The sequence below is a fragment of the Nothoprocta perdicaria genome, unplaced genomic scaffold, assembly GCF_003342845.1.
Source record: "Nothoprocta perdicaria isolate Ctin4 unplaced genomic scaffold, notPer1 scaffold_250, whole genome shotgun sequence".
Classification (NCBI taxonomy): Eukaryota; Metazoa; Chordata; class Aves; order Tinamiformes; family Tinamidae; genus Nothoprocta; species Nothoprocta perdicaria.
Genome location: NW_020455478.1, coordinates 925,494 through 949,355, shown reverse-complemented (window position 1 = coordinate 949,355; position 23,862 = coordinate 925,494). Strand labels below are relative to the sequence as shown.

The window sequence follows — 23,862 nt, the reverse complement described above, 5'->3', positions numbered from 1 at the left end:
GCCCCAGTTCCTCCTGCCACGCTGGGACCGGCTCTGCAGTGCTCCCACCGTGTGCCAGCTCTGCAAACGGCCGTGACTTGCTGCCCAGCTGCAGCTTCCCTGTCCCAGCCCCCCTCATATGGAGCAAATCCCCAAATTGCCTGTCAAATGGACAAAGTTCACTTCCCAAAGCAGCCGTGCTGGGGGGCTCCCAAGGGCCATTGCCAGGGGCCCTGTTTGGCCAGAGCAGCGAATTCCCAGCGCCAGGAGAAGGGCGGCAAGAGCAGCAGGCAGGGAGAGCTGGAGCGCTGGGAGGCCGGGCAGGTGGGCACGGTGGCGGGGAGGATGCACGTAACCCCCCCCCGCTGCCCCAAATCACGCCTTTTCAACAGCAAAGAGATTAAAGGAATGCGTTAGCACCAAGGCTCCTTCCCCTCGGCTCTCTGGTCCCACCGGGTGGCCCTGGACAGAGCCCAGCCTCGAGGAAACAAGGGCCCGTGGGGGCCGTTGGAGCTGGGCGGGTCTGTGCGGTGCAAGGCAGGCAGCGCTCAGGGTCTCTGTGTCTGGGTACTCAGTGAGAGGAGCTCGGCGCGAGCTGAGCTCTGCGAGACAGGGCTGGGCTCAATGCCATCAGCAGGGGCCTCGGGGCATCTCAGCTCCAAAGGGATGCTCAGCAGAGCCGGTTGCTCAGTGCCTTGCCCCAGTCACTCAAGACCTTGCCCAGGGACTCAGATCTTTGCCCAGATGTCCTGGACCTTGACCAGTTCCTCAGGACCTTGSGTAGATGCTCAAGATTTTGACCCAAGTGCTCAGGACATTGCTCTGTGTGAGCTCCCCATGCACCCAGGGAAGTGTCCTTGGAACTTCACTCCTCATGTGAAGGCACCCTGGGCACCCTGTCCTACAGATGTGGTGTCACCCACAGTCTTGGTGCAAGCGTGTAGTGTCTGGGTTGCTAATAACATCTCTGTGCAGCACTAGACCCAATGCCCTTCTCTGACTGACACCATGAGCAACCAGCTACCAGCTGGTGGCCCAGGCGCTCTTCCACCCATCTTACAGTCCTTACTGTCTTATACAGGATCTTATAGCTTAGTGCCTTATAACTACAGGATACTACAGGAGACCATGTCAAAGGCCCTGCTTACCTAGCAAGGGTAAGTAAGGCCAAAGTGTGCAATGTGTGCTGCTGTCCTGCTGTTCTGTGTCCCCATGGCCAGATGTCTTGACATACAAGGCAAATGCTTGATAAAGCTGGTCAGTCCATCATGATTCTTCCCAAYCTCCTCTGTGGTCTCCTGTGGCTGGAGAAGCTTTCGGCTGCTATGACTCCCCGTTCATGGAGCAGCTGGAGAGGGGCAAGGCTGGGCTGGGTGGAGCAGTTGGTGCGCCAGAGGGCTGTGCTGCTCTTCATAGTGACTTGGACAGATGGGCAGAGAGGAACCTCTTGACATTCAACAAAGGCAATGCAGGGTCCTGTGCTGAGGGATGAATCACCCCAGGTACAAGGAGAGATTGGGGACTGACCTGTTGGAAAGCAGCTCTGTGGAGAAGAACCTGGGCAACCTGGTAGACAACAAGGCGAACATGAGCCAGCAAAGTGATCTTGCGGCCAAGTAGGCCAATGGTATCCTGAGGTGCAGTAGGAAGAGATGGGAGGAAGTGATCTTCCCATTCTGCTCAGCCCCATGGGGCCGTATCTGGAGGATTGTGCCCAGTGTCAGGCTCCCCAGTACAAGACTTTACTGGAAATAATCCAGTGGAGAGCTGGGCCCATCCAGCCTGGAGAAGACTGAGGGTGTAGAGAGGATGGGGCCAGACTCTTCTCAGCTGTACCCAGCAATAGGGTGAGAGGCAATGGGCACAAACTGAAACGCAGGAAACTTCATCTGAGCGTGAGTAAATATCTTCTTTACTGGAAGGGTGACTGGGAGAGGTTGCCCAGAGAGGTTATGGAGTCTCTGTTCTTGAAGATATTCAAAACTCACCCGGATATGGTCTTGAGCAACATGCTCAAGGTGACCCTGCTTGAACAGGAGGTTGGACTGGAATGGTCCCTTCCAACCTTGCTCATTCTGTGCCATTCCCAAGAAGTATGGAAAGGATGAATCACTTTGCTGAATCCTTTGATGGTAACTTAGAACCTAAACAGGGAAAAAGTGATCTGGGAGCACCAGCAGTGAGCAGATTGCCTTCACACTGGATGTCCTGGGGCATTGGGGCCACTTTGCAACTCCTTCATCCCATGTCTGCCTTTCCATATGGAGAACAGGTGCTTCCAGGAGACCCAGAATGAGGGCAGCCAGAGATAACTGCCAGTTGAATCACCCCAAGGAGATCCAGGACGTGTCCAGCGCCCGCTACGGGCCCTTGCAGGGGACCCTCAGCAGACCTGCAGAGCAAGATCTGCAGAAAGGCTTGATTTGGCCYCAAATGGAAGCAGGGGCACAGCTGGAGGCATCACTTGCTGTGACTGCTGCAATCCGTTGGCGCCACTTGCCCCGCACCGCTGCTGGGAAATGGAGATACTCGGTGGCCCTGGAGGGCAAGGGGGATCATCAATTTGGGCTATTTTTTAATCTCTTCTCATTTATCGTACAAATCGATCTCAGCATCCAAATGAGAAATGAAAAGGGGAAGTTCTCCAGGTTGAGGAAATCGCTGCGGCTGCCTCTGAGCATGGGGGTGGGTCCTCTCCTGCAAGGGAACCACACCCGCCTCTATATGTAAAGTTTGGATTTTTTTAAGATGTGTTTTCAAAGGAAAAAACGTGGCCTCGCAGATGCGTATATATTTTTAACCAGGTCTATTATAGACATGGGGAATAAACAAAAGGAACCAAAAAAGGAAAAAAAAAAAAAGAAAAAAAAAGAGGACGATTTAATTTGGGCGAAAATACAATGACATAGAAGAAAAATTAGATAAAAGGAATAATATGATCCCCCGAGCTCAGCTTTTCAAAGGCGCTCGATTAATTTTAATGGGAATTGGGAGAGGAGATTTCTTCAGGCAGGTCTGGAAATCTCAGCTCCTGATTCAAAACTATCTGGAGCAGCTTTGGGCGGGGAGAGCCTGGGGGCTCCAGCTCCCGCTCCCCAGGTGCTGGCTCYGCTGCAGCCGCTTGGCACAGCAGGCACTGCCAAGTGGGGCTGTGCCACGCTGGCTTCATTAAATGCTTGACAGGCAATAAATAAATAAATAAATAAATGTTTTAAAGGCACTGTAGTAGCAATGGAGTCTTGTGGTCGCTGGTGGGCTGAGGCAGGATGGGTGGGAAATGGTGGCTGGTCCCTGGGCGGAGAGAGCTGTGCAGGAGAAAAGTCCCAGCCCGGACGGGTTTTCCGTGTTGATGACCGGCCTCCTGGGGCAGGAAGAGAAAAAGATTGAGGCTGGAAAAGGTTATTTTTGCTTATCTGGCCCTCAGCAGCGTCRAGTGGGTTGTGTGGCCCTGGCCTGAGCTCCATCTCCATTCATGTTCCTGCCCCCATCCCCATCTCCGTGCCTGTCCACATTCATGTCTCCATCACCACTCCTGGTCCCATCCCCATCCCTGCCTTGTCCCCATCTCTGCTTCATCCCCATACCTCTCACTGTCTCCAACCCTGTCCCCATCCCCATTGCCATCCCCATCTCTGTCTCTGCCACTCTCCCTGTCCCCATCCCCATTGCCTCTTCTCATGACCATCTCTGTCCCCATCCACATCCCTGCGCCTACCCCATCCTCATCCTTGTCCCTGTCCCCATGCCTATCCCCATCCCTCTCACTGTCACCACTCCTGTCCCTATCCCTATCTCCATCTCTGTCTCCATACATGTCCCTATCCCCGTTGCTCTCCCTGCAAGAGCTGCCAGAGGACATGGGGCAGAGCCCAGCGGGGCTGCGCCTTGGCAGGGCCCCAGGAGTTGCTCATTTCCCTAAAAGCTTCCTGACAAATTGCTCCCGCTCCGCAAAAGGCACTTGGGCTCCCGCCAGCGCTGACGGCCTTGTGCTGCTGGGGGCCCCCCCRGACCCCGCACAGGGGGAGGTGACACCGCTCCGGGCTGCTCAGCCCCGGGGCGCCTTCGCCAAAGGAAGCCTGAGCTGCCGGCCACCCCATCGCGGGGGCCAGCCCTGCAGCAGCTCACAGCTCCGCCASGTCTCCTGCCATTGAGCTACACAAAATGCTGTAAAAAGAGTAATTGATGGGCTCTGTCAGGAGCCTCTCTCCGTAGAGGTGCTTGCAGGGGCCGGGGGGGCCACAGGCAGTGCTCAGCTTGCCCAGGGGGCCCTCTGCGACACACGCTTGYGTGGGCTTTTACTGGAAAAAAAAAACCATTTTTTTTTTAACTGAAACCCCAGCTGCCGTGAGCAGCCTGGGACTCTGCCATGTAGCTGGGGCAGGAACCCACTGGCAGGAGGTTTTATGGTTTATTGCCCCATATTGAAGCTGCTGAGGGGAGTTGAGCTTTCTCCTGGCAAGAGCGAGGAAGAGCTGCAGCAGCATCCACATCGACAGCCTTGGATCCTCGGGGCTTGTGGCCCCAGGTGAGATCCTCAGGAGGKGCATGGGATTCAGGCTGTGCCTGATGCAGAGGGATCTGCAAAGGGGACAGATGCCRCTAGGGTCAGGCCCACTGGGACCTCACTCGTACCTCAACGAGTAGGAACGAGGGGAACAGGCCCTCGGCGGGGCCGGCAGCGCTGCTGGCAGCAGCCCCAGCTGGGGCCTCCAAGCAGGTTCTCCTGCTCACAGCGCTGGCCAGGCTGCAGCCCTGCGCGGTCACCGCTCCCAGGCCCTGGCGCGGCACACAGCTCTGCCGCCGGTGCCGCCCGGGGAGAGCGGCCCTTGTGGCACGCTCCAGGCTGGCATCGCCCTCGCATTCGGGTGGAGCGGAGCAAGCTCGTCCCTCCCTTGCCTTTGCTGCATGCTGGGGAAGAGAGATTGCACTGACTCTTTTTACTTAGTTTCCCGGAGAAAGGGAAACCTTAAAATCACTTCTCTGCCCCACTTTCCCCTTCAGCAGCAAGGGAGCGGGATCACGGGGCTAAGGGCAGATCCTCGAGCTCTTTGTTGGTAGCACCAGCCCCTAAGCCCAGGGGAGGCTGTGAAGAGAAATATCCCACGCCACACGCTCTGTAGCACAGAAAACATTTTATTAATATTAAAGCATCTGCAAAATACCTCCTYTCCAGGAGCAGAGGAGAGGGCTGCTGGGGCACCTCAGCCCCAGCGCAGGTCGGGCGGGAGGAGCCAGCCCCCCGGCGGGGGCGGCTGCAGCGACGGCGGCAGCTCCTGCACTGGCGGCCAGCCCAGAGGGTACTGGAAAGGTGCCGGTTTTTCGGGGAGAGAGCTGTGGAAAGCGGGAGAGGAGAGAGGGGTTAGCCGTGGTTGTCTCCCATGGAAAGCACTGTCCTGCTAGGGTCTAGGGGCATCCTGTAAGAGGATGGTTCTGATTAGCCACAGACAGCTATTTCCCCCTCAGATCCAACAGCAGAACTGTTTAGGGAACCCCCASCTCCAGCCCAAAGTCCAAGGCAGCCGTGGACTTTCCAAAGGACAAGAACCCCTTGGAAGAAAGAACTTGCCAAACCAATGCAGGGGGGACAGAAGGGAGGGGGAGGAGGAGAGTTTCACCCAAGCGCCCTTAATGCCCTTAACCGAGTGGAAAGGGACTTCCTYCTCCTGCCAGCAGCCTGGGAGACACTTGCTCTCTCTGCAATTACCTCAAGCTGCTACAAGCATCATGTAGGAATGAAGAGGTGCAAAAAAGCAGGGAGCCTCTAGCTGGGGAGCATGACCAGACAGGGCAGGTTTCAATCAGTGGGAAATGGACCTTTACCATCAATTCCTCAGCACACGAATGCTCTTTTTTCTTCCCTTTAGTGCAAGCCGTGCCAGCAGCTCTCCAGCTCCTTGGTCTCTATCAGCGATCCTGATGGATCTTTTTAATTGTTACGCCAGGAGAAAACTAATCAGATGCCTTTGCATAACGCTCTGGAGAAGCGGCACTCTGCTCCTCCCTGCAGAGCCGGCGCGGTGGCTGGACGCCAGTTCTGCTCGCCGAGCCCAGCTCCCRCCCCGGCGCAGTCACCTGGGCGGGCGCTTAGCCCCCGCAGCGGAGACCCTCCGCACCTGAACACCAGCCTGCCGGAATGCCCTGGGCAGGGGTTCTCCTCGAGGCAGGACATCCCTTTGGTTCCACACTGGCCTACTGGCAGGAGGCAGCAGCTGGACAAGTCGGGCAGCACCAAGCCCCAGCTCTCAATTATGTCAATGAAGGGGCTGCTCTGCAGGCAGCAGAGCTAAGCAGTAGGGAGGATGCTGGCTGGCATCAACTCCTCAGGACCTGCAAGGGCATAAGGGCTKTCAAAAAGTTTAACTGCAGCTGGAGCATCCGGAGTGGCTATCCCAGTGGATTTGCCAGTAAATCAAAGATCCTCATGTTCTGAGGGACACTAATGGGATCTCTCTGCTCTACCTGCTTCTGTCCTCAGGAATAGCTGTAGTAACTTGGCATCTTCAAGGCCTCAGCTCCCCACCCACCGTTGCAATGCGGCTGAAATCACCGGTGCTCTCCAAGGCAGTTATGGCAGGGGCGCTCAGCTGTGCTGATGGGTTCTGCTTCCTTCAGAAATCAACTTTAAGAAAAAAATCAGTTGGGCCCTGGCAGAGCTCCATCACTATGAGCGCCTCACGGACTCCRTCCAACTCCATCCCAGCTCCTCAGAAAACAGTGGTGCTGCACAGCTTTGGGAACAAGGATCAGGTGGAGCCTCCCAGGGGAAGATTGTCCCCCAAAGCGAGCTGGGCTGCGGGAAGGGCCACGCAGGTTTCCACACACAGGGCTCACTTGCATGACAGAAGACAGCACCGAAGGCAGCACCTTTAAGAAGCCGCTGCCCTGAAGCCGCCCTGGCCCCGCGCCCGCAGAGCGCCCAGTGCGCGGTACTGGTGGCCCTGCAGCGCACCCAGAGCCGCGCGGGGACGGCGCCTCCCACCTGCCAACACTGCCAGATCTGCCGTGAGAAAGTCCCCACGAGGCAGGGGCAGGGACTTGGATCTGCTCACAATCTGCAGCTTGTCACCAGCAGCAGCAGCAGCTTCTCTACCGCTGCTTGGAAGCGGCGCGCGGTGCTTCCAGGAGTTTTTTCCACCCTGGCTTGAATCCCTTCCACTAGGTGCTGCCAGGGAAGACAGAACTGGGTTTCCAGCGCCCCTTCATCTTCTTTAGGAGCTGCCTGCTCCCAAGAGTGTTCTTGCTCCTGTTTGGTGCAGACGAACAGCCTTCCCTGAAGTTACCAGCCAGATAGGGTAGCACCTGGACTCTATCTTCCCCAACCACATACCCCTAAAGCACTGTTAGATCCTGCCAGAGATCTGCTGCATCTCGGGCACCTCAAGGACTGCACAGGGCAGGGAGCTACCTGCCCTTAGAAAACATTTGCAGAAGGAACTCCCCTGAAACAGCCTCTCTTCTCTGGTAGTGTTAAGGGAGCTCTTGGGCAGCCAAAGCTAAATTCATTATTTGCTCCGAAGGGCAATGTCAGGGCCKGGAGCACCAGGTAGAGACAGATGCTGGGGAGGCCAGCCTTTGACTGCTGGCAGCCGGTGCTGAGAAGCTGGGTAACAAGAAACAACCCAAGAAATTCCAGGTCTTTCGGGAATGGAGGATGCAAAGACCACACGGTTACAAAGGACTGGTGAGTCTGCTGGGTACAGAGCTGCTCTCTGAGTGAGTCTCCAAGGCTAAGACAAGCAGAACGGGGCAAGTGAAGGGCACAGGGGGTAGGACGGTTGCTGCTGTCAGAGGCGTTTTGGCAGGGCTAAGGGCAGCCAAGCTGATGGATGGAGCGAGCAGAAAGCAACAAGCCCAGACAGACACCAGAAGGAAGATCCTGCTCAGACCAAACACAAGAGAGGACAGGGGCAAACAGAAAGAGAACAAAAGAGAGATTTGGCACCTGCCCAAATGTCATCCAATTAAGCCTGCGGCACAGTCAGGTGAGCAAAAAAAAGCAGCAGGCACCAGTAGGCGTTCGAAAGCCACGAGGAGGAGCTAATTCCACCCTCTCACTGGCAAAGGAGAAAGCTGGGACTGGCAGAGACGTGCAGACAGGGCATGCAGAGGATGRGGAAGCTGTCAACAGATGAGACCAGGCTCCTGTCACTGGATGGTAGCAGGGAGACGTTAATAACTGAGCATCACGGTGGCCCTGTCCTTCCAGGCGTCTCTGAGCGCTCTGCACTGGAGAATCACTCTGCCCGCGCTGCGCCGCAAGCAGCGTGGCCTGGCTCCTCACCCGGCACGCAGGGAGACACATGCCCACATCTCCAGCACACGCATCAGGGCYGGATTTGTAGGCACATCTGGGAGCGTGTGGGTCAAGGCAGGTGCAGCGCTCTGGCAGGCTGAGTGTTAGTGACAGCTCATGAGGTCCCACTGCGGCGGGCAGCAGGCTCCGATTTCCTGCTCCCTTCTCCCACCACCTCCAGTAGGATCCCTGCTGCACAGGCGAGCAGAAGGGGCAGAGAGCCCTTGCAAAAACGCTCCCCAGCCACCAGTACCTGTTATTCTGGGCTGCGCTCAATCTCTTTGCTCTCTTCTCCAGCCAGTCCTCGATGGTGCCAAGCGGGACATCCGCTCCCTCCTGACGCAGCTCCTTCAGTTGCTGCTCCCCTAGTTGAGAAAGGGTTATCAGACACTCACCCGGCAGTCCTCTCRCTCCACTAAACCTGCTGCTCGTTACACCATGTAGTTTCTTATTGTTGTGAGTGTGTAATTTGCTCATCGTAGCTGCTCCTCCTCCCCTGCCCAGCCACCATCTACTGCTTGGCCTTGCTTGGCTGCCACAGCCAGGGAAGGAGAACCAAGCCAGCAACCAGGGCAGCAGTTTCGGCACTTAATAGAGGGCAGCTTGATCTGCCCCTGGGTTCATCATCCTCACCCTTGCCTGAAGCACACAGCCTCTGCTGGCCCTGGGCCCTGCCTACCGTCCAAAGCGCTGTCCCTCCAACTGGCAGGAAGCACCCTGGGACCATGGTCCAGCGAGGGGGGAATCACAGGGACGGAAGTGCCGGTCGATATAGACTTGGCAGGCACGAGAGCCTGAAAGGTTCRGAGCGCGGTGCAACCAAGACATTGGATTTCAGAGACGCTGTCAAATCCACTTAAGGCACACTCTGTGTGATGCAACCTCAGCTCCCGCAGAGACCCAGCCCTGTTTGGGCACGGTGCAGAACCCCAGCAGCAGCCCCAGCGCTTGGGCAGCGCAGCGAGGCGGGGAGGAAATGTCTGCCTGCCCACACTTGTTCCACGTGTGTTGCAAAAACCCCCTGCACCTCCCAGGAGACAGGGCTGTCAACAGAAACATCCAGCAGCCACAGGTGCTTTCAGACTTGTGACCCCGACACATCTCCAGCGGGGCTGCAGGGAGCTGTTCTGCGAGGTAGGCAGAGGCCCCAAGTGCCTTGTCCTTGAGACTGTCCTCTCCCAGCAGACTAGCACAGAGCCAGCGAGGAGAAGCTCCATTCCTCCCCCAGTGCACAAATTCCCGACTGTCCAGCTAGCAAAGTCACCAGTGCAGTCCCTCCTGACACCACTGGGATTGCAGGAAGGGCTGCTGGCACAGCCCAGGCTCTGGCACTCGTCCTTGACACAAATGACACAGCCGTGTTCCTGACAGCATGCAAGGCAGCGCTGGCTGGAAATGCTCGGGGATGTTAAAACTCCCGGCTGCTGGAAAGTTCCCACCTAGCAAAAAGGAATACGATGCTAATTTAAAAATAAAAAAAAMCCCAAACTAACCCATACACACTCATATAAATAAAAAGTAAGTCAAAGTAGCTGTGTGCCATTCCCCTGTGCCCCAGTCCTCCAGCTCTCCAGGGAGAAGCACTTTGGGGGAACCCCGATCCCATTGGGACACGGCCCGCTGGCAGTGCCACCACTGGTGACAGCCACCTACAGCCACYATCACCAGGAGCCTGCTGCCCACCTCCCTGACATGTATCACACGCGTAAGCAAAATATTAGACATTTCCAGACAGGGTGTGAAATTAATATTACTTGGGCAGAGTGAGGGATCACTTCATTCTAGTGGTGGCAACCAATTATTCATCTGCCTGTTGAATATTAATGAGGATGGCGGCAACGTGCTACACAATGAGCAGCCGGAGATGGATAATTCGTCATCTGGTCTTCTCATCTGCTGCTGCAGCGGGGGGTGACAACACTGTCCCTGCCACCGCGGAAGAGGCTGGTTGCAGTCCTTGTGGCCCATGTACTGCTCGGTAAGCCAGCGATGAGGATCTGGGCAGGAGACAGCCTGGTTTAGGTCTCCTACTTTCACTTGCAGGAGAAAAGCCTCAGCAAAGCTATTCGGGGGTCAACTAAACTAACACTTGGCTCCGATCAGCAGCTGTGTCCCAYGTTTCTTCAACTAGTGAGCAACCAAGGCACGTCCTATCTCTGTGAGTGGACAAGTGGTCCAGGAAGTGGTTCAGGAAGATAGAAATCATAGACAAAAAACTCTCCCCCTTTTACCTACTACTGGCATTCTCATTTCATTCCACCTTATGCCCCAGACTCTGCCAAAGTGTCTCCATTCAGAGCTGGGACTCACCTGTCCCTGAGGTTCTCCACCAGAGGCAGGCGAGAGCCTCGCGCAGCCCCAGCTGCGCCTCTCAGCACCTCCTGAGCTTACTGTCTGTGGTGGAAAGAGGCCAGTTTGGTGCTGGCTTAGAGGAGGCTCCAGGTGTTCAGATTGGAAACACATCCAGCTGGCTACCCATTCACTCAGATCCACGAGTTCCTGCTCCAAAGCCTCCGGCACAGAAATAAGTGAGTAGAAATGGGAAGTGCTGGCTCAACGCTCCTTGACACGTGCTTACGAAAAAGGCAGATCTCTCACTTCACCTTCCTCTGAAGCACACGTGCCCCTGGGACTACCAAACTCACCAGAACTGGAGATGCTCCCTGAAAGTCGTTAGATAATCCAGGCTCTAATCCTGAAACACAACTAGCAGCCCCTAATCCATGCAAAAATCATGGTGTGGGCAGTCAGGCTGCAGCAGCAGCGGCCAGGCAGGTGCAAAGGCACCATCTGCTCCCTCTCGCTGGGGTGTTTGCTTCAGAGTGTAGCTACAGCCAATTCAAAGAGCGGCTGTAGCCAATGGGGTGTCTCTCTAATTACACCCGAGTGGGAATCTAGATATATCTAGATATATCTTTTCTCCTCATGCAACTTTTAGCATTAGTGCTTCTTGTATCCAAGGTACCAAGATACAGTGGTGTCTCACTCAGGAAGATGTATGTTGGAAGGTCCAGGCCAGAACCTTGGTCTTCAGCACTGAGCAGGTCACTCCGGAGTCCTTTACGTGCAACCCTGTCTCCCTCCCCAAGCAGCCCCAACTCCTCCACATCTCCTGGGGTGCTCTCAGAAGAGGTCCTGATGAGGTTCTCAACACAAGGGGCTTCCAAAGTTACGGCCCCACAGGCAAGAAGCAGCATCTGACCGTAGGAGCCCTCCTTGTCCAGCTCATAGCCAAGTCTAACTGGGCGACATCACTTACTCCCAGCAGGGTTGCTCACACACTCCGAATGGCACAAATACCTGGCAAACGCTCACCGAGACGGACCCTTGTTCTCCCTGACACCTCTGCCTGTCCAGGGCTAACCAAAGAGGGCAGCCTGGGTCAGTACTACAGGCAGAAGTGACGCAGGTTAGTGGGGAGCCAATAACTTTAAGCGAGCAGACGCTAATTTTACAATGACTTTTCCTGACATGACTGTACTTAAAATGACAGTCTGGAAGAGCCTCACTGATGAATGATGCAGCAGATGCAAAAGACTAACACGCAGATGCACTCGTAGCTGGGAACTTGCCTCCCTCCCTGTCGAAGGTGGAAACTATTGCTTCTTCATATTGCAGGGGGACACAGAATTGCCAAAGCTCAATCAAGGTAAGTCATGAGCTAATTTAAAGCAACAAATGGCCCAGAWTTTTTCCCATTTAACCCAAAAGGCGAACACAAACAGTGCCATGAATTGCCTGCGTTAAAATGGCCAAATGCTAAAAGCAAGGTAGTGACCCACTAAGAAACTGCCCTCTTTAACCCTGTCGCAGGCAGAGTGTCACCATCCTGGTCACTTGGTCACTCAAGGCTCTGCACAAAGCGGACAGTGGGATGAGGAGGTTTCAGGCTCTCCTACCTTGCAGCCACAGCTCACCTCAGAWCCCAAGCTGCACAGCCAGACCCCCCCAGGCTGTGAGGCTGCCAGAACCACCCAGGCACCACAGCCTCAGAACAGTATTCGGACAAGAAATCCCTGAGGACATTGYGATTCAGGAGGAGGCAGTTTGAACCAGGTCGCTGGTCTCCTTTGCGCTGTGTCATGTCACCAGCAGCTGCCTGTGATGCCTTGTAGTGCAAAAACACCAGGATTAGATGTTAATGTATATAAGGACATCCTTTGTGGAGGTAGCTGACAGACASGCTACAAGGATCAACAGCCTCCTGTATGGCTAATGTAACCTGTAATCCCTCCTGCCACCACATCATCTTCCCTAAATCCTACTCTAAGCCTCACCATCTGAGAAGCAGGTGCCTCAATAGCTCCAGGAATGGCAGAAAGGCCTCGTGACACATCTAACGGCACCTTGGCACTTTGCAGTCGTCCATTCTGGCTACCCTACAACATTATGGACTCCACCTCTTTCCACCACCTCCTGCTGAGCTCTTCTCTCCACCAAAGCCCTTCGAGCTCTCCRTGGGTTCAGCTGAGCAGATCTGGAGGGCTGCGTGGTCCTCAGCCAGCTCACGTGGCTCACGCAGCACTCTCGTGGAACAGCACCATGTGACAGGCGAGCAGGATTTGATTCAACAACCAGGTGCTCCTCTTCTAGCTAGTGCAGCCAGGAACGAGACACCCTGCTGTCCCCTGGCCACCGCTCCTTCAAGTGTAATTGTTTAATTAAATGTTTGAATTGGTACTATAAAGGCAAGTAGCCAAGCAAGATTTCCAGATAATCTCCCAGGAATCAGCAGTCTCACTAGCCAATTCTCCACTACAAAAGACCCATCTGACAGGAGTCAATAAGCAACAACAAGTGTAGCTGGCAAAAAAGTCTGCCCAAGAGTGGAAGCGCCTGCCAGCCCCTTGGCCTGCAGCTCTGCTCCGCTCCAAGGAGCTTTCCCTTTTCCTGCAACAACCAGCCTTCAATGGCTGGAAACTCCACAAGTTCCTGTGAAAAGCCCAGCTTCCCCTGTCGTATCCCTGGAGCCAGCACTTACACCAAGCAGCGGGGAAGGCTCAGGGACAGGCTCAGGGAGAAGTGGTGGGGCTGGCACCCTCTCTTCTGGAGGGGCTCACCAGGGAGCTCCGCTTCCCATGCAGCCCAGCTAGACAGTTTTTATTGACCAGCTTTGTCCAACAATCATGGAGTTGCCTTGGGGATTTGCACACCAGTTCAGCAGCTGTGAGGGCCGGGAGAGTTCTGTAGCATCTTCTCCTCCTTCCTCTTTCAGCCTTGCCTCCTCCCTGCCTAATCCCGTCAAAGGTCGAGAAGGAATCACTGAACACCTGCCTTCAAATTCTCCACGTGTGCATACACACGCAAACACACTCTCTACAGGCTGCTCTTGCCAGGCTATTGGCAAACAATATTCRGTTTTGGCCAGGTGCACAGGCAAGAAATCGGCTCGTGAGCTGAGCTGCACCAGGCAGAGCATTGCCAGAAGGTCAAAAGAAGTGATTTCTCCTCTCTGCTCAACACTGATGAGGCCAGAAGGAGAGGGCTATGCCCAGTATTCAGCCCACCAAGTACAAGGAAGACACAGACTCAGTGGAGCGAGTCCAGCAAAGGGCCATGAAGATGACTGGGGATTGGAGCCTCTGTCATAGAAGGAGATGCTGRGAAAGCAGGGGACATTTTTCCTAGAGACAGGGAGGATTGATGAGAAATCTTATCAATGTGTGTAAGTATCTGGGACTAAAGATGATAGAGACATTCTTTTCAGTCGTGCTCACTAAAAAGATGAGAGGCAATAGGCATAAATCMAAATACAGAAAATTCCATTTAAGTGCAAGAAAAAGGTGTGGGKTTTTTTTTCTATTTTTTTAATTTTTTTTTCTTCTTCCTTTTTAATGCTAAGGATGGTCAAATACTCAAGTTGCCCAGGGAGGCTCCATCCTTAAAGACATTCAAAAACAGACTGGACATAGTCCTGAGCAATCTGCTCTAGGTGACTTTACTTTGAGCAGAAAGATTAGACTACACAGTCTCCAGGAGCCCCTTCCAATCTCTACCACTCAATAATAACACCTCACAATATCACCAACACCTCCTTCATAGTTTCTCCAACCACCGAAGCAAACATCATCCTGAAAATAGAGCTGTCTTTCCTTTTAGGCCAAAGAGGCTGTCCTCCCATGGCAAAGAACAGAAGTCCAAAAGACAGATTCCAAGCAGGGCATAAGGTGCCTGTCATCTTCTGCGTGAACTTCAGGTCCATGCTAAGCCACACAAACAGAGGCTATTTCTGGATTCATGGCCCCATATCCTTTCCTCAGAAGAATCCAACTCATAGCTGTCTRACTCTTCCCAAGAGTGCAAGCAGTAGTTTCCAGGTAACACTAGTGGTACAGCAGAAAATCAAATCTATAAATTTCAGGGGAAACGAGGTACCAGTGCCCTCTGCTGCTGACAGATTTTATTCCCTGACTGAGCAGAATCCTCAGGGCTCAGAAATCCCACTCGGCTTCACATGCTCGCTGTCAAGTGGCTCTGTTCTTCGGCTACTTTATGCCTGTGTCTCCACGAGCGGCTAAAGAACAGAATGCATGTGGAAAACTGCAGCACTTGCAGCCATGCCACAGGCTCACATGGCAGTAAGAGGCTGACAGGAGGGATCATGCTCAGCTTGCTGCGCGTGTACAGCACAAACCACTGCCCAATCTTTCCTGCASCTCTTTGCAGCCCTGCAAAGAGCTGCAAAGTCACTCCCCCAGAGACTCCCCCAGAGATCCTGGGACATCTTCTTGTTCTAGGACTCACCTCGCACCTGGGCACTCAGCTTCTCCAGGTCCTGCTCTGTCATGTGGGAAAACCTGCAGTTAGGTCCAAAATCACACTGTCCTGGAACAGAAGCCACACAGCTATGTAAGAGCCACAAACACAAGAGCCTCTTCATGCAAATCAAGACCGAGTCATTCCCCCTGAACATAGGACACAAGCCCAAGCCCCCTCATTCCCTTCTAGATAGGCACACACACACACACACACACCCTAAAGTTCTTCAGAAACACCCTCAATTAGCTCACAGAGTTGCTGCTGCAGCTCAGGCAGTTATTTCTACCTCAGAAGAACTGACCTGTCTGCAGGAACTTCCGACAAGGTTTCTTGCTCTGTTCCTCCTGCAGGATAGCAGCAGCATCTGSGGGAGACAAAGGACAAACATGGAACAGCGTGAAGATCTCGTGTGCYACCCCCCTACCATACCACAGTACGGCCCCCACAGGTCAGAGGCCTCACAGAATGTCATTTTTCACAATAACCAAGAAAGCAACTGAAAAGTTGGCTAGAGGAGAAAAACAAAACAAAACCCACCACAATAATTAACACTCTCTATCTGCACTCCCTGGTTTCAGCTTTCATTAGCTTGCAAATATCATCTTGTTTGCTGATGCTTCATCCCCATCCAAGGGAGAAAAGCAACACAATAGAAAGGCAAGGACTCCACAAACCCTACCCTGYACCTCATGTCAGAGGTAGCCTCTAGTTTGCAGGAACATCTAACTTGCCTCCACAAGCTGTAGCTCATTTAGTTCTGTCAGGTCTCCCCTCTCAGATTTGCCACTGCTGCCAGGAGACCCTCCTCTGCAGCTTTTGCTCTCAGAGGAATCTCCTAAGCTCTTCCACCTCATTTGAAGTCTCAGCTGCTGTCAGAGATTCCTACTTCCAGATCCAGTTACATGAGGGTTCTGCCTTTGAGGCAGCAAGCCCAGAATTCATTGACACACACACGATTCTGAATATGAATTACCTGTGCTGATTCAGTTTGCTCTCCCCCTCCACCCATTCCAGCCTTGTCTGTCACCTCCCCGGTTTCAGAAAGGAAGCAGCAGACACTTGGTGGTACCCACCTCGGAACAAGTCATACCAGGCTCGTTTGGCCCTGAGATGCTGTACTCCATTGAGGTGTTTCTTCCGGTTGTGAAGGTTGTCCTGAAAGGACCTGTCACAGTAATCGCAGAAGTATCTCTTCCCCATCTCTCTCCTGGCAGAGCAGGGTCAGTGTGGCCTGGGAACAACCCTTAAATGGCTCCTTGGCACCCAGCCATGTCTGCCCYGGTGATGGAAAGGCACAAGCTAAAGGATCCAAGATTTACAGCTCCTGCTTCCAAAGGAGAAGAACTCAGATCACTTAGGGTTTGCAGAAAGAGGAAGAGGTGAGAGCTGAGAGCTTATATTCTTGTCCATCAGATCAACAAGGCAGTGTCTGCTGTACCCACCTGAGTGAGCCCTTTTTGGCCTCCACTACCCAAAGCTAGAATTGATTCTTTTAAGTAATACTCTCCTTTCTTGAGCGTGATAGAGCTAAGACCACACAAAGCAGAGATCCCAGACAGACAAGTGCTCCCAGTCACAGAAGAGCAACGGGTCAACCACACCAAATCCTTCACACCAGGAAGTTGGCAGCAGAAACCACCCCCTATACAAGCAAGAGGAGCCAGAGGACCACCCAGCCTCCAGCTGGGGTCCCAGGAAATTAGTCCTGCTCAAAGCCAATTGCCCCAGGATGCCTGCAAGGGGAGGAAAATCCCCCCCATACCCATCTCTGCAAGATAAGGAACTTGGGAACTCCTCAAAGAAATAAACTCCGATCCCATGGGCTGCTCTTGCTAGAGGTGCCACAAAGAAGCTTTCCCTAAGTAGTGGCAAGTTTTCTCYCTTGTGATATAATGGTATAAATGGCTTATAAATGTCAAAAGTGGATGGACTAGTTGATAAAACTCCAAAAGCAATTCTCCAGTTTTAGACACCTTGACAGACAAACGGATTTAAAAAAAGGCACRGAGACCAGCACAAGAAATAAGGATTTTATAAATAAATCAAGTTCAGAATCAATCACACCCTACCTAAAGATTCCTCAGTATCAGCAGGAAGGAGCAGCAAGCTCTAGGCAATCCCTAGAGCTGAGCTAACAACCTCTGCCAAGCTCTTTGCGAGCCATCCCCCGGGCACAGCAGTGCCAAACTGCATTCCTTCCAACTCTTGCTGCAACATCAACGGCCTGGGGATCTCTCTGGCCTCACGCTACCAGTTAATGCAGCTGCTGCCATTCACATCCGACACAGCACCCTGCCCAGGAATGTTCTCCGGTTTTCTGAACCATCTTACAAATCTTCAGGCTGAAGGCAGAGAAACTCAGCTGAATTTAAGGTCACTGCTTTTCATGTTCTCTGTTTGTCCTCCAGTGAAACACCGGGTTATTTAGTGGTGCTCAACAGCCACTATCTCCCCGCAGAGAGGCTACAGGCAAACAAGTTCCTTTACCTAGAAAGGCAGCTCCATCTGGCCCCTGCTTGGAAAGAGTGTTTTTTTGAATGACCAGAAATCAGCTCTGAGGTCTGAAACTTTGCTTCTCCGGCCCCTGAAGTTAAAACCACTCACGGCTCCACATTCACCCCACAATTTCCTCCCATCCTTTACCAGATCATCCCTGAGTTTTGTAGCTGATTTGAAGCTGCCCTGCTGCAGGCTGGTAGACAACATATACGGCCAGATCTGCAGGGACACTGTTAGCCTCTGTCTCCAGCACACGGGTCCATGGGAAAGCTTTGCTTTGGCTTTTAAGTATGGAAAAATCCCTCTCATATCTTATGTCGTGGTCTCCTGAGAAGCTGCTGATGAAATAAAAGCTTCTCATTTCAGCTACTGATTCCTGCGCTCCATCTCCACAGGAGCAGCTGCGGTGAATCAGGAAAATAAATGAGATTCTGCAGTAGCCTTCCCCCACCCAATGAGTTTCCACAGACCTCAGTGGGAATTGTCTGCAAAGAASAGCGGCAGCCAGCCTCCAAATTCACATTTCAAACTTCCACTTTCATCGTCCTGATGCTGGTAATTGCAGAAGCCACTCACCCTTTCCTCCCCAACAACGGAGAACTCCTGCGGATTTGAGGCAGTCAGATCCCACATCTGGGAGGATCTTGCTCCCAAATTCTCATTGCAATTGCAGAGGATGAATGGAATAAAAATAAATAAACAAACAAACAATCAAACAAAAAAGCAATTAGAGGAGCATCAGATTCTCCCAGAAATCCCCTCTCAGAAAATTACATTATTTATTTCCATCGTTTTTTTAAAGAATTCAGTTGCATAGACTATTTTGGCTGGATTCTACCAACTCTCTGTAGTATCAGCAATCTAGGGCATTTTTTGCACCCCATTCGTACACAGGAATAAACACTGTTTCTAAGCAGTCCTGACTAACCTATTTCCATTTTCCCCAATGGCTAAAACAGTAAACAGAGAGTGTTAATTCAGTTAAAACCAGAGATTTTTTTTTTAATTAAATCCATCTCAGTCATTATGAAATAAAGTAAGTGTAGCTGTTTTATGAAGAACTGTTTTAGCCTGGCCATTTCCTTTTAACATTTTTAGACCCTAATTTGCAATTGAATTCAGGCAAACAGGCTCCTGGTCCCACATGCAGCCAGAAATGATTTCAAACAGGCTTTGTGCCAGCTCAAAAGTCCTTCGGCATAAATTCAAACACAAAACTCAGGGCTTTGTCCTTCTACCTCGATACTTAAAACTATATATATGTATAGTTTTTTATTTATATATATATTATATATATAAATCCTTCAATTCAAGTCTTTTATAGCAATCTTTTTAAAGAAACACCATGTTTTAATATGTCTGACAGGTGTTCCACTCACGCATCCTAGGTGCTTGATACAACTCAAGGCATGATTCCATATGCATATCCTTACATTTTCTCTTCTCAAATAATGGCCAAAATATTCCACACTCTGCTCTACCTGCTGCAGCTTTTCTTTAGGATTCTCCAAGGGTCCTTTCACTGATTTCCTCAGGATGGGGGCAGGAATGCAAGGAGAGGGAAGAAGGTGACCCTGGAAAGGGCATCCAGCAGACTTGATTTTGTCTGGATCTAACTGTTTTTCTCTGTGCTGAACTCTGAAAATTGCTTTGGAGCCTTGACCTCAATTTCCTGCTGCCTTTTGGCCCCGGCGCAGGGCCCTTTCAGCCACTTTGGACATCCAGACAGATGTGAAGTTAATTAAATCCAAGTGTCAGGCTTATGATACTCAGCTGCCAATGGACATGTGCTCATATCCCTGTGGGAAYGAGCGAGAAACCAGGAGGTTCTGCCAGCGCAGCTACAATGACAGAGGGGCCAGGCTCCCATCTCCATGGTGTCCCACGTCACCTCGGAGCCACGTGCTTGATTTGGGACAAATATCAGCTCACCCCCTGCACCAGCGCAACCTCTTGGTGGTTTATAGGCTACTGGGATGATTTGTCTACAGGTGGTGCATTAGACTCCCACTGTTCACAGGCTCTTCCCAGCTTCCACCCGCGCTTGCGGCCCGGAAAATCCCTGCAGCAGCTGCGTGTGGAAACTCAGACACAAATGGATAAGAAGAAATGACCGGACCGTCAGCAAACACACTCTGAGGAGCCGAGAGGGGCGAAACAGCGGCGCGGGCGCCACGTAAGGAGCTGCTCGCTGTAGTTACCGAGTCAACAGGAGCGACRCTGAAGGCAGACCCCACGGCGCAGACCTCCCCCCACTTCCCTACCTCTCTTTAAGGTGACCCTCGTCCCCTCCGGCGCCCGGCGGGCCTCCCTTTCCCAGCACCGCCTGGATGGCGCGGGCAGCGGGCCACGCTTCCCTGGCCACGGACGAGGCGAGGGCAGCCGGAGGACAGGGAGCCACGGCGCGGTCCCCTTCCCCCGCGCCCGCCCGCTGCCCCGGCCCCGGCGGCCCTTCCCGCTCCCCGCGGTGACGCCGCAACGGCCGCTCCCCGTAACGCGGCTCCTTTCCCCTCAGGAACGGCGGGAAAGGGGCACGCAGGGGAGCGCAGGGCCGCGCCGCGCCAGGAGGCGGCGGCTGCCGCCCCTCCGCTCGCTGCTCCGCGAGTGCCCGAGCCCAGAGGAGGCTATAGGGAKCTATAGGGATCTATAGGGGCCCACCGGGGCGCGCCGAGCCCCGGCTGCCACAACCCGGAGACTCACCCGCCGCCGAGCGGAGCGGCGCCTACATCTCCCGGCAGCCCCCAGGGCGGGCGGGGCGGCGCCTACATCTCCCGGCGCGCCCCGCGCGAGGGCGGGGGGCGCTGCCGCGGCCTCTGCGCAGGCGCCGGGGGGAGCCGGGCGGCCGGGGCAAGATGGTGCTGCTGTCGCGCGCGTACGGCGCGCTCTTCCGCCGCACCTCCACCTTCGCGCTCACCATCGTGCTGGGCGCCGTCGTCTTCGAGCGCGTCTTCGACCAGGGCGCCGACGCGCTCTTCGAGCGGCTCAACCAGGGGGTAAGGGCGGCGCGGCCTGCGGGGCGGCCTGAAGGTCAGGCGGGCCCGCGGCCCCAGGGGAGGCGGGAAGCGCCGCGGTTCCTGTTCGGTGCCAAGTGTGAAGGGCGAAAAGCTTTTTTGTTTTTTTTTAACTTAACTAACATTATTTTTCTATTTTTTTTAACTTAACTAACATTATTTTTCTATTTTTTTAACTTAACATTATTTTTCTATTTTTTTTTAACTAGGGGATTGAAATTAAATTATGGAGGGAAAAAGTACATGTATTTTGAATACCTAAAGGGTTGTCCACAGCAAAGTGCGAGGCAGGGAGTTTGCCTGCTCTCGCACAGCAGTCCTCGGCCCTCCTTGCTGCAGGGCTTGGTGTCTGAATAAGGAATCTTGTGCTCAGCCTGTGCTTCTTGGGGCCAGAGTGCCTCTTGGTCTGAACAGGAGACTGGGATACTGCCATAACCTCTGCTTTGTAGCATAAGAGAGCATTGAGAACTGGGGAGGTAGGATGGTGGCGGTGGTTTCCCTCTGCATTTATTCCTGGCAGCCCTGTCCCTGCGGCCTTGTAGGGAGGATTCCATCCGTGTGCTTCTTCAAGGTCTCCTAACAATAGGGGGGGAAACTCAGGCACAGCAGTATCAGCAGGTGGAATAGAGCCGCCGAGGGAGGGTAAGRGGAGGGAGGGAGGAGTGAAGGCTGTAGGAGAAAGATCAGTTCTCTTCTGCCCAGTCTGCTGTGGGAAGCAGCTTTGCAAGCAGAGAACAGGTTTATGGATCTCAGCTGGAGAGCAGCTGTTCCTCCTGAAATCCTTGTCTTGGGGCCTTGCTGGCTGCTGTGCAACGGGGTAGAAATCAGAGTTACTCAGTCACAGTAAGAAAATGGATAACTCTTCTCAAGGTGTCATTTGCACTAGTGGAATTTAGGGATGTATTTGACACAGCTTTTTTTTTTTTTTTTCCTCCTGCTTCTCCTATTACTGCCATCTGTTTTGTGAATACTTGTATTTTTAAAGTGACCTTGGTCTTTATCCCGGGACAACTGAAGAGATGGCAGAGGTGACTGGCTGTTTTGTGTTTGTTTGTCTTGSTGTACAGAAACTGTGGAAACACATCAAGCACAAGTATGAGACGAGTGAAGACTGAAACACTCAGCAGCAGGATGTGTCCTGGGGTGGTCAGAGATGCTGCAGAGAAGGATTGGACCTCCTGAGCCCAGTTAGACAAACTGGAAAGGTGTCCCGACCTGAACAGCTCCAAGCCAGGGTATATTGGCCACCTACTGCTATGGGAACTAGATGGACTCAAGGACTTCTGCTGCTGTTTTGAAACTTCTTGTTCTTTAAAAATAAATTCTCAGCCTGTGTCTCACGTTTATGCGTTCATCTGACTTTCYTTTGCTCTGCTTGTATCTCCTTATATAGGAGACAGAGAATGAATGTTTAAATCTGGACCTAAACCTTATTTTCAAGGCAGTGTCAAAGACTTTAAATACGRCTGCAGGCTGCTGACAGCGCCCTCGGCTTTTGCCTGGCAAGCAGCTGTGTTGAGCTGAGTGGTACTCAGAAGGGGGAGATGTAATTGTCCTTCTRTCTGAAACTTAATGAAGCAGGATGTAGATCTCTCCCCTCTCTTTGTATCTTTGTGCCTTCTTGGTCTTGCCGGCCTCAACTTTCACCAGGCTTCCCTCCAAGTCTGTCCCAGTCCTTTCTGCTCAAAGCAGAGTGGCTGAGAATACACAAGGATTACTTAACTTGATTTCACTGATCCATCCCTCCTCTTTTCTGTGGTTATTTCACACATTTTTCTTTGCCAGGCAACGCTATTAAGATGCTGTTTTAGGTAATGAGACTATTAAAACAGAATCACTTGGGGCCCTATGTGGCTGTATAAAGATTTGGCTGAGAGACACACTCATGCAGTTTCCTCTAACCCTGATTGTGCTTTACAACCTAGAAGTTACATTTCTTCCTTCTTCCTATGTTGTTGCTCGTGACAAATGAGTATTAGCAACGGATGAGGCAGGGCAGGTTACAACCTCTGATAATGAAAGCAGGGGCTTTATTGGCTTTGGACATTAAGAGGGCTTAAAACATTGTGCTTTTTTTTTTTTGAGCAAAAAACCAAGAGCTGCCTTCACAGTCCCAGCTGTGCTTTTATGGAAACACTTACGGGGAAGCATTTAAACTTCCTTGGAATAATCTCATATGCTCTAGGACGCTGCTCTACAAGGAGCACTGGCTGCAGTGCCAACAGCTTCATGCTGTGCTGAGCAGGTGGTAGAGATTTGCAGCTTCTTAGAAGTAAGAACTAAACATCAATGTAGTATTAGGAGGAGGGAGGACAGCAMTGTAGCTGGCTGGCAGGGAGTAAATGAAGGTCTTAATTCAGAGAACGGGAGCTACAAAAGACTCGGGAGTTATCCTGGAGTAATATCCCTCTCCCTGGAGTAGGGAGTCATTTCCTTTGGTAGTAGATTTGGAGGAGGGGTAAATGCACTTCTGTTTTGGCTTGGCCTTGGCCTGGGGGGTGGACAGCACTCTGTGCAGGGACAGCTTGTGCTTGCAGCACTCAGGGCAGCGGTTCTTGCACTTTCTGGAAACAGCTCCAGCACTACCGTGTTTGCCAGTAAGACTCCTGGTAGAGCCACCAAGGTAGGAGCCCCCCAAAGCTTCACACAAAAGCTCCTTCCGCAGCACCTGAGAAGGGGAAAGGAGCATGACTGACTCCGAAAGAAGAGGTCTAGTGCTATGGAATACAGTGCTAATGGGTGTAGCTCAGGGATGACAGCCCCACGCGGCTTTGTCTGCTCTACTTTATCCATCACTACTACAAAAACACACACTGAAGGGGGAGAAACGGCCAAACAGAGCCCATTTACCTTTAAAAACATGCTGATACCCTGTGACAAGAACGAATTGAGTAGTTTTGCCACCTGCAACCAGTCTCTTGTCACAGCAGCCCCGCTGTTGTCGTGGCCTTTGAGCACCTTCCAAATGGGTTACAAAGTAAACTCAATAACTAGGAGTCACTCCCTGCACACTGAGACACTAACAAAGATGGTCCTCAAGAGAAGTCCCTTCAGCAGCAGCAAACTGTTAGCTACTATTAGCTCCCTGCCTTCATAACACACAAACATGATGATCAGGGCAGTTCTGCTTCACCAAGTGTGACAAGCAGTTATTGAGGAGGCRGCTCCCTACAGACTCCAATCCTGCCGCCTTCATCTCTGATTTCCACACGTCTGTCATCTTGCTTAGGACACCTTAATGCCAATTTTCAAGTATCTGTAGTCTCAGCAGCTGTGGCTAAATCTCATTTCACCGAACTGACACCAAACAGCAAGCGAAGT

At 52.7% G+C, this 23,862-nt stretch overlaps 2 protein-coding genes across 4 annotated transcripts; one reads left to right on the top strand and one right to left on the bottom strand.

The window, feature by feature from the left end:
- Positions 1 to 5,137: 5,137 nt before the first annotated feature.
- On the bottom strand, positions 5,138 to 20,253 carry ZMAT5 (zinc finger matrin-type 5). 3 transcript variants are annotated; one of them, XM_026040189.1, is made up of 7 exons: positions 19,795 to 19,808; positions 18,107 to 18,187; positions 16,105 to 16,355; positions 15,333 to 15,395; positions 15,017 to 15,097; positions 8,526 to 8,637; positions 5,138 to 5,310 (listed from the first exon to the last, which is right to left on the bottom strand). In XM_026040189.1, the coding sequence occupies exons 3-7, from the start codon at positions 16,229 to 16,231 to the stop codon at positions 5,181 to 5,183; spliced, it is 513 nt and encodes a 170-aa protein (XP_025895974.1). In that variant the 5' UTR covers positions 16,232 to 16,355; positions 18,107 to 18,187; positions 19,795 to 19,808; the 3' UTR covers positions 5,138 to 5,180. The 3 variants fall into 3 exon arrangements, with proteins under 3 accessions (XP_025895974.1, XP_025895975.1, XP_025895973.1); XM_026040190.1 differs by lacking the exons at positions 18,107 to 18,187; positions 19,795 to 19,808 and adding an exon at positions 20,231 to 20,253; XM_026040188.1 differs by lacking the exon at positions 19,795 to 19,808 and having other exon boundaries at positions 18,107 to 19,746.
- A 125-nt stretch (positions 20,254 to 20,378) lies between these two features.
- LOC112947980 (cytochrome b-c1 complex subunit 9) lies at positions 20,379 to 21,832 on the top strand. The gene is made up of 2 exons (XM_026040178.1): positions 20,379 to 20,523; positions 21,609 to 21,832. Exons 1-2 carry the CDS (start codon positions 20,383 to 20,385, stop codon positions 21,654 to 21,656), a joined length of 189 nt encoding a protein of 62 aa, XP_025895963.1. The 5' UTR covers positions 20,379 to 20,382; the 3' UTR covers positions 21,657 to 21,832.
- Positions 21,833 to 23,862: the final 2,030 nt, after the last annotated feature.

Excerpts from the sequence above, each read along its gene's own strand:
- LOC112947980 (XM_026040178.1), top strand. The coding sequence starts at position 20,383 with ATGGTGCTGCTGTCGCGCGCGTACGGCGCGCTCTTCCGCCGCACCTCC.
- ZMAT5 (XM_026040190.1), bottom strand. The coding sequence starts at position 16,231 with ATGGGGAAGAGATACTTCTGCGATTACTGTGACAGGTCCTTTCAGGAC. Across the intron at positions 8,638-15,016 it reads GCTGAGTGCCCAGGTGCGAG|GGGAGCAGCAACTGAAGGAG; the intron begins GTGAGTCCTAGA and ends TTTCTCAACTAG. Across the intron at positions 5,311-8,525 it reads AGCGCAGCCCAGAATAACAG|CTCTCTCCCCGAAAAACCGG; the intron begins GTACTGGTGGCT and ends CGCTTTCCACAG.